A 9,001-nucleotide genomic window follows, 5' to 3' on the forward strand; every position below is an offset into this window, starting at 1 on the left:
GAGCTGCCAGGAATACAGTGTCTGTGACTGCCGAGTGGTGCTTTTTTGGTGTAATTTGGGAAAAGGAAGTGTTAGGAAGGGAACTCCAGAGCAACCGATTGCAGTTCGGCTGATCTGGCAGCCCTCGCGCCGTCCAGCCAGGGAGGTTTCCAGCTCGACGTCCTGTTGCCAAAAAATCACTCCCCGCCACAGCGTCGTGCTGGGACCCGGGGGGATTGCGGCCCCGCGGGATGCAGAGGTTTCGGGGAGCCGTGGGCGGGGAGGATCGCGCCGTAATTAAAAGCAGCCTGGAAAGAAAAGGTGGATGTAAACTGCGTTCCTTCATTTGGGCGCTTTGATCCCAACTTTCGTCACCGGCTTGGTACGTGAGGGCTGTGAGTAAGGCATTCGGGCTGTGCCTGTGTGGGCTCCCGTGGCCCGCGGCCGGGCAGGTTTTGGGGTCGGCCCCCCCCGCCGGCAGGGCTGGGGCTGCACCGCTCCCTGGTGGTGATGGGGAGCTGTCCGCAGGTGGCATGAAGGTGTTGGCTAGGCTGGATGCACGCCTGCAGTGACAACAGGGACCTGCCCATCTCCAGATGTGCCGATTATGTCCCAAGAGGCTGGGTGAAGGGTGAATCTCCCCGTTTCAGAGCCGTCCTCCACAGCCCAGCTTCGATGGGCAGCCGGCAGGGACATCCTGAAGGCATGCGCGTCCCAGGCTGCAGCATCGCCCCGTGCCCATTCCTGGTCCCACCATCCCCTTTTTGGGGACCTCCTGGCCAGCCCGGGGTTTGGAGCCGGCGAAAGCACACCTGAGCCAGCAGCCCCGAGGGATTGGCATTGGTTTGGTGCCACCGTGGATTATTTGGGACCATGCTGGACACGGCTTCTTCATCACGGCGGTGCCGCGGGTGAGCTGGGGGCTGCCCCTGCACGGGTCTGCTCCTCTGTGCTGGACATAAAATGGCTCAGCTGAAACCTCTGCGCTGAATCACCAAGGTTGAAACCAGCCTCTCCGGCAGCTCCCAGGCTGAATTTTGGCTGGTTGGGCTGGAAACAAGCTTACGGGCAATAAACACAATAAAACCACCAGAACCAATGGGAATTACAGCCCAGTTTTGGGACGGGCCAGCTGCGTCCCAGCCCTATCCCCGTCCTGCTGGGCAGCACCGGGCAGCCGAGCTCTCGTCCCCGGGGATGTGGGACAGCGTTTCGTTTCCCGAGGGTCTGCCCTCGTCTCGTGCATCAGCCCCTCTGTCTGCACCTCTTCCTGGCCCTGCGGGGCTCAAGGCTGAGCCTGGCTCCTGCTGACGGGTTGGGACGAGCGCGTCGTGCTGCTCCCACACGTGGCGGGCAGCAAAAATCCAGGTTTGGGAGATGTCTGCCCCGCTCCTTGCCCATGCAAAGCACCTCAATAAGATGCAATAACCCCTTTAGCAGCTCTTCGCTGCAAGATGCGTTTCCAAGCCCTGCCTTGCAAAACCATCAGCTTGTCACTCTGGCGCGCGGTAAACCTTGCTTTCTGTCAATAAACCATCACTTTGGTGTCGTACCAGCAGCCCTGAGGACCCGCGGCACATCTTCTCGCCGGCCGAGCCGCAGTCGAGGGGACAGCCTCTCTACTGGCTCCCGCTTACGGGTTGGGACGAGCGCGTCGTGCTGCTCCCACACGTGGCGGGCAGCAAAAATCCAGGTTTGGGAGATGTCTGCCCCGCTCCTTGCCCATGCAAAGCACCTCAATAAGATGCAATAACCCCTTTAGCAGCTCTTCGCTGCAAGATGCGTTTCCAAGCCCTGCCTTGCAAAACCATCAGCTTGTCACTCTGGCGCGCGGTAAACCTTGCTTTCTGTCAATAAACCATCACTTTGGTGTCGTACCAGCAGCCCTGAGGACCCGCGGCACATCTTCTCGCCGGCCGAGCCACGGTCGAGGGCACAGCCTCTCTACCGGCTCCAGCCTTTTGGGGGGCTGTGGAGGTGCTGGGTGCTTTGGGAGAGGCAGCTGCGCTGCAAGTGCCTGTTCCCGGGCATTCCAGGCTCGTTAACCTTCGGGGATAAGAGGATTACAGCAAGTCACTGGCTTAACTCTGCTGCTGCTTTACGGCCCCACATGGCGGGGTAACGCCGGGGCTTCCCCGGTGCGGGAAAGGCAAAACCAGCACATCTTTTCCCAGCAACTAGGCTCAGCATTTCAGGGCTGGCTCACTTTTTGGGATGCACTCACAGTGTTTTTGCCACTGTCGTGCCCAGCTCGTGGGCGCAGCCATTTTGGGCTCATTTGGGGTGGATTTGGTGCATCGACACCTTCGGCAGGGCAACAGGTTCCTCCTGCATAAGTCAGGAGCACTCGATAATCCGGTGTCGGGTTCCTCCTCCCACAGGAAAGCACCTCGATTCAGAAGCATCCCCTGGACCAGCGGCTGTGCTGAAGCAGGTGCTTTCCCCAGGAGGGGGAGATAAGATTTTTATAAGGTTTTACAGCTTGTGGGGCTGCAGGGAGGGACTGGGTTTCTCTTCCGGCATGAGCGCCGGCGGCGGGGCCGCTTCCTGCCTTCCCAGCTGGGACTTTTTCCTCCACCGGTGAACTAGGGCTCGCAGACACGGGCACGGACCGAGCACTCGTGTGAGGGCGAAGCAGCTCAGTTCGGTCTGCAGGGACCTGGGGAGGAGGAGGAAGATCCTCATCGATCACAGCAACTCAGTTTTGCAGCCCGTCATCATGCGGGAGACGCGACCGACCCCTGTCTGGGGTCATCTTTTGGAATAAACCCATAGTTTAAAGTGTGCTGTGATCAAACACATTAAAATACAGATAATCCTCCTCTGACAATCACATCGCTCTGGATTTTTGCTCTGTCGAAATGGGCATCACGGCCGCCGCTCCCTCCTTGCTTGGGCACTGCATTTTCCCCACGTGCTGTTTGCATGCTGCAACACCGTCAAAAAACAAACCCACCACCCACTGGTTCAAAGGTTCCTTGTGATTAGAGAAACAACCCTGGAATTTGGCATCTCGCTGTCATGCTTTAATGCTCCCCGGGCACGGCGCTGAGTTCAGGCTGCAAAAATGCTGCTTGTTTCCTGGGACGGGGACAGCAGGGAGCATCAGCAGCTGAGCACCGGTAGTGGCCCAGCTCTGACCGATCGCGCTGGGGATGGGGGGTTTTAACAGGCTGCTTTGATCATGGATGAAAAAGCCTATTTTGATGTGTCGTGAATGGCTTTAAGGTGACAAATGTGTTATGAAATTCAGGGTATTCCCCAAAAGCGCTGGGTGGCCAGGCCATTCCCAGCTGGCAGCGCACCCAGCTCTTTGCTTTGGGGTGACGTGGGTCGGGGACCATGAGGGTTGTGCTGCTGCTGACGGCCACTCTCTCCTCCTCTGGCAGGCCATCAGCATCAGCAAAGCCATAAATACTCAAGAAGCACCAGTGAAGGAGAAACATGCCCGCCGTATCCTTTCCCTCGGCTCGCCTGGACGGTGCGGAGGAGATCCAGTGCCGAGGCAGGAGGGGTTTTACCCTGTGGGGCTGGAGCCATGGGAGGTTTGGGAGATGGGAGGCCCGTGTAGCGCTTGGTTGGGGGACGACATCGTGTAGGGTCATCCATCAGTGAAAATGCAAAGAAGGGCAGGTGCAATAAAACTGCATTTCTTTGGCAATAAGGTGCAAAGGGCCCCGGTGTGCCCTGCAGCAGGGGAAAGTGCACCAGAAAAAAATAAATGGGGGTTTTATCTCCGGGCGCAGCATCGCGCCGGTGATCTCTGTGCCTGCGGTACACTTGGTGCATGTCCCCTTTTTAGTGAAAGTGGAACAGGAATAGTCCCCAGCCCCGCCTGTCCCCTGCTCCCATGTGTGTCCGGTTGGCCTTGACCGCAGGGAAGGGATCATCCTGGGGACGCACCACGAGAAGGGAGCGTTCACCTTCTGGTCCTACGCCATCGGGCTGCCCCTGGCCAGCAGCGCCATCCTCAGCTGGAAGTTCTGCCACGTCCTGCACAAGGTCCTGCGTGACGGCCACCCCAACGTGAGTGTCCCCTCCAAAACGTCTCTCCCGCGTTGCTGGCAGGGGGAAATTTTTGATTCTTGCCAACATCCCTCTGCGCAGAGGGTGGGTTTCCTTCCCTACCCCGGCCGCCTTTCCCAGGCCATGGGGCTGTGAAGCACTCTGTTACCTCGCATCTTTGAAACCTCCCCGTGCAAAGCCCCAACCTCTGGTTGCCATTGAAGGGCTTGAACTTCTTCTCCCAAAGCTGGAGTGGCATAAGGGGCCGGATCCGCCCCCTTCCCCAGCTTCAGGGCAGGTAGGCGGGCGCTTGCCCAGCTCTGTGCCAGCCCTACCATGCCACATCCCTCCCGTTTTCGTCTCCAGGTCCTCCAGGACTGCCAGAGGTACCGCAGCAACATCCGAGAGACGGGGGACCTGTGGGTGAGTGGGGTGAAGCGGAGGTTTGTGCCTTCCTGGGGGTTTTGGGGTGGGTGCTGAAAAGCATCGTGGGCACGGGGAGGGCAAAGCAGCACCTGAAATAACCCATCGCCTCTGACCCTTCTGGGTGATGGTTACGTGGTGAAGGGCAAGAGCCGTAGGGCTGGTGTGGGTTTACCGGCATGTGCGGGCTCTGCTGGATCTGGTCGCATTGCTCTGGATTCACCACGTTTCCCCTCGTGTCTCCGGCAGGGCCATTTGCACGACAGGTATGGGCAGCTGGTGAGCATCTACACGCGGCTCCTCCTCACCAAGATCTCCTTCCACGCCAAGGTGAGAGACTCTGCTGCCTCTGCACCCCGCCATGCCAGGCTACGGGGCTTCGCTGGGGGTTGTGTTGCATCAGCAAAAATATCAGCAGCAACTGCTGGGGTTTTTTTTTTTTTCCTTTTACAAAGCATCCCGAGTTCCCCCCAGGCCTCGAAGTGTCGGATGAGGTGCTGGAAAAGACCGCAGGGACGGACGTGAACAACATGTGAGTGTCCTGGCAGGCCGCCAGGCCGCTACGGGGCTTCGCTGGGGGTTGTGTTGCATCAGCAAAAATATCAGCAGCAACTGCTGGGGTTTTTTTTTTTTTCCTTTTACAAAGCATCCCGAGTTCCCCCCAGGCCTCGAAGTGTCGGATGAGGTGCTGGAAAAGACCGCAGGGACGGACGTGAACAACATGTGAGTGTCCTGGCAGGAGCAAAGCAACCCATGCATGGTTGCCATCTCCGTGCCGCCTGGCTGGCAGCATCCTGCTAATGAAACGGCTCCTGTTCAGGGCAGCCACCGGTGTTTTATAAATTTGTCGGATGCTGCCTGATTCCTCCTGCACCCGCAGAGTGGTGAGGAGCGTAAATGCAGGGACCAAAACCACCAAATTCTTGTCAATCTGAGCCCTTGCTGGCACGGGGACCTGCAGCGAACATGAGCAGCCAGAGCAAGGACGTCTCTGCCGCTGGGTGACAGGGTTTTTGGTTTTTTGGCAGCTTCCAGCTGACGGTCGAGCTGTTCGACTACCTGGACTGGGAGCTGAAGTTGTCGGAGTCAGGTGAGGAGGCGGCAGGTCCCTCCTGCTCGCCCCAGGGCTCTTGAGCAATAGTTTCACTCTTTGGTCGTGAACGGAGTTCCGGCTCAGGAGGCTGAGGTCGGAGGCTCAGGTCCTTCCTCCTCCTCTTATGAGATTTCTGAGGTTGTTTCTCAGCCAGATTCCCCTGTTGATGCTCTGTAGAGGCAGTTGTCGGAAAATATTTAAGGAATGTGGCTGGTTTTAGCCCACCTGAGCAATGCAAAGTGTTGTTTTCAGAGCAGTGCTGCTCTGAAATATGTTTTTATTTCTTTTTGGTACAACCATGTTAATCATATGCGTTACCCAAATCCTTTCTATCCCCCCAAAGCAGAGGATGGGGCTGTACCTCTTTCTAAATACTCATTTCCCCTCGTTGAAATACCTCCAAGGAGGGCTGGAGGCCCCTGCCCATGTTTGCTTCTCTCGCCTCCTTCTCCAGGAATTTTTAGATGGCTTAAAAATGTGGCGGTTTCTTCCTCCGTCGCGAGTCGGGAACACGGAGCTGCCCTGGAAAACGGCACAGCGGGAGAGACCATGCTCCCGGCTCCTGTCAGCCTCCCGCTTCTCCTCCTGACCCAGTTATACACAGAATTTATATTCATAAATGCTTTAAAGCGGAGTGGGGAAGAAGCCAGAGTGGATATTCTGGCTGGATTTCTGCCAAGGGAAGGGATTCGTTTCCAAGCCAGGGCAGGCGAGGCTACGGTGCTGGCAGGCCCGTTCCCTGCCCTGGGATCCTCTCCCAGCTCCTTTCATGATTAAATAGAGCAGAGCAAAACCCCTCGCCATCCCCGGCTGTGTCGTGCAGCGGCAGCTTCTGAGGGCAGCCGACCTGCCTTCTCATCGTCCCGGGGTTAAATCACTCCTTTTTGGGGTTGGGGTATCCAGGGCAGAGCTGAGCACCCCCTCCCTCTGCCACCACGGTCCCTTGCACGGAGGGCAGTTGTTCCCAGCTTGGTGGGACAGGACGGGCAGCAACCCCGGCATTTACCGCGTGTCCCAGCAAAGCCACATCCGTCGTGGTTAATGATCAAGCCGAGTTGCCTGGAGCGGGACGGCTCTGCAAACACAGCGCCGGCGCCTCACTGCGCTCAACCCTTCAGTTTTCAGGCAGCTCAACACCTCAATGGCGGTCTCGCAGATGTCGGCGGTGCAGTGCCGCCTGGCCCCCCTCATCCAGGTCATCCAGGACTGCAGCCACCTCTACCACTACGCCGTCAAGTTAATGTTCAAGCTGCACTCCTGTGAGTCCCCGGGGATGTGCCCCGTACTGGTCTTTTCCCGGGTCAGGCTTCTGGCTGGATTCTCGGGCATCAGACTTGCGTGGATGGAGGCATCCGTCACCATGTCCCCGTATCCCAGCTGGGCTCTAAGGACCCGCTCCATCCCACGTAGACATCCCAGATGAAGGAATTAGAAGGACATGTCCCTGATAAATTCAAACCGATGTGCCTTGGCCCGCCAGCCCCCTGCACGGGATTGCTGGGCAAGCGCGGCGCCAGAGGCCTCGCACGGGTATTTCGGGGTTCCCACGCCCACCTCTCCCTATGACGTGTCCCTGGTCCCTATGCCAGGGATGAGGACACCCCACTCCCGTCCTGACCCCTCGCATCCCGCTCCCATCTGGCCTTTACCCGCTGGCTTTTGCAGCTGGATGGATCCGGGCGTGTGTGAGTAAATTTGCAGCCCTGGATCAGTCACGGCTGTCCCCCCCATCACCACAGGTCTACCGGCCGACACGCTGCAGGGCCACCGAGACCGTTTCCACGAGCAGTTTCGCAGGTAACCTGGGGCCAAGGCGGCACAGGGCTGGGCCGATGCGCTGCAGGGCCACCGAGACCGTTTCCACGAGCAGTTTCACAGGTAACCTGGGGCCAAGGCGGGGTGGTGGGGTCCCCTCCCTCCTGCCAAGTCCCCCTCCCCGCCTCCCCTGCGAGCGGTTTTTCTTTCTCCCCTCTCCAGCCTCAAAAACTTCTTTAAGAAAGCATCCGACATGCTGTATTTCAAGCGGCTCATCCAGATCCCTCGGCTGCCAGAGGTACAGCAGGATTTCGGTGTGGTGCTCGTGTGTGATGCTTTGGAGAGCTTGCGGGTTCAGGGTGCACGGGGGTGTCCCCACGATGGGTTTGGGATCCAGGGACACTGCAGAGGGACCCGCTGGCACATCTCAGCAGCACAGGGATGGCTGCCTCCTTTCCCTCGGCAGTCTGCCTGCAGTGGTTCCCGAAACCCCAGGCAATGCCACTGCAACTTCTTGTCCCTGCAGAGCCCCCCGAACTTCTTGCGGGCATCCGCTCTGGCTGAGCATGTGAAGCCAGTGGTTGTCATCCCCGAGGAAGCCCCCGAGGATGAGGAGCCGGAGAACCTCATTGAGATCAGCACGGCTTCCACCACGGAGCCACAGGTGAGGGCATGGGAATGGGATGGGGACCCAGGGACAGGGAGGACAGGCACCCGCAGCCTGGCTCAGCTCAGCACCCTCTGTCTTCCCCAGATCACCTCGGATATATTTGAGCAAACCTTCGGGCCACCCAACGGCATTCGGGATGACAGGTACGGGGGTCCATGGTGGCAGAGAGGGGGCAACTACTGCTGTGTGGGGCCAACCTGCCTCTCTCTGCAGGGACGCGCAGATCGAGAGCCTGAAGAAGGAGGTGGACATGCTCCGCGCAGAGATGGAGAAGATTAAACTGGAGGTAAAGCCCAGTCGGGGAGCAGCTGGTGCGGGAGAGCGGGGTGTTTTTTGGTGCCGTAGCGTGGAAATCCCGATAGGATGCAGCAGGAGTTGTGTCCTGGCACCCAGCACCGTGTTTTGGGGCCTCTCAGCCAGGACCTGACTCGATGGAGATGGGGTGGAGGCATGTGAGACCTGTCCCTTGCTGTCCCAGACCTGCTGCTTGCAGCGTGGACAGAGCGGCTGCAGGGGCCAAGGGGAGAGCTTTCCTGTGCGTCTTGCAGCTGCTTTGCCCAAATCGCAGCCGGACACCGGATAGTGGATGTTGGGGAGGGCAGAGTCATTGCTGGCATCAGTGCAGGGCAGTGCCCGAGTGCCTGATGGCGTCCCGCAGGCGCAGCGGTACATCACGCAGCTCAAGGCGCAGGTGAACAGTCTGGAGGGCGAAGTGGAGGAGCAGCGCAAGCAGAAGCAGAAAGCGCTGGTGGACAATGAGCAGCTGCGGGATGAGCTGGAGAGGCTGCAGAGGGCGAAGCAGGACAGCGACAGGTCCCAGCGGCTCTGCGCTGAAGCAGAAAGTAGGTGCCTACAGCGCCCGTCGGCTGTGGGACACTCACGCCGCGGTTGCTGATGGTTTCTCACCCCGTTCAGAGAAAGCCAATGCCACCGAGATCCGCTACACAAAGCTGAAGGAGAAGCACAGTGAGCTCATCAACACACACGCCGAGCTCCTGAGGAAGGTAATGCTGCTGCCTGTGCCAGGCAGGGACCGACCGCTGCCTTTGTTCCTCTGCCACCGCCGGTGCGGCTCA

The 9,001-nt window shown here is 58.8% G+C and overlaps 1 protein-coding gene across 1 annotated transcript in view; it reads left to right on the forward strand.

The window, feature by feature from the left end:
• The first annotated feature begins 852 nt into the window (after positions 1–852).
• Positions 853–9,001, forward strand: part of HIP1R (huntingtin interacting protein 1 related) — a 17,992-nt gene continuing 9,843 nt past the window's right edge. Inside the window, exons 1-17 of the mRNA XM_019473274.1 lie at positions 853–890; positions 1,536–1,672; positions 2,361–2,413; positions 3,369–3,432; positions 3,863–4,005; positions 4,351–4,407; positions 4,657–4,737; positions 4,863–4,939; positions 5,436–5,497; positions 6,619–6,759; positions 7,240–7,297; positions 7,478–7,553; positions 7,782–7,919; positions 8,010–8,068; positions 8,139–8,211; positions 8,584–8,767; positions 8,841–8,929. Coding sequence (XP_019328819.1) covers positions 853–890; positions 1,536–1,672; positions 2,361–2,413; positions 3,369–3,432; positions 3,863–4,005; positions 4,351–4,407; positions 4,657–4,737; positions 4,863–4,939; positions 5,436–5,497; positions 6,619–6,759; positions 7,240–7,297; positions 7,478–7,553; positions 7,782–7,919; positions 8,010–8,068; positions 8,139–8,211; positions 8,584–8,767; positions 8,841–8,929 — 1,530 coding nt within the window. The remainder of the gene's footprint in view (positions 891–1,535; positions 1,673–2,360; positions 2,414–3,368; positions 3,433–3,862; positions 4,006–4,350; positions 4,408–4,656; positions 4,738–4,862; positions 4,940–5,435; positions 5,498–6,618; positions 6,760–7,239; positions 7,298–7,477; positions 7,554–7,781; positions 7,920–8,009; positions 8,069–8,138; positions 8,212–8,583; positions 8,768–8,840; positions 8,930–9,001) is intronic.

The sequence above is a fragment of the Aptenodytes forsteri genome, unplaced genomic scaffold (assembly GCF_000699145.1).
Source record: "Aptenodytes forsteri isolate BGI_AS27 unplaced genomic scaffold, ASM69914v1 Scaffold118, whole genome shotgun sequence".
NCBI lineage: Eukaryota > Metazoa > Chordata > Aves > Sphenisciformes > Spheniscidae > Aptenodytes > Aptenodytes forsteri.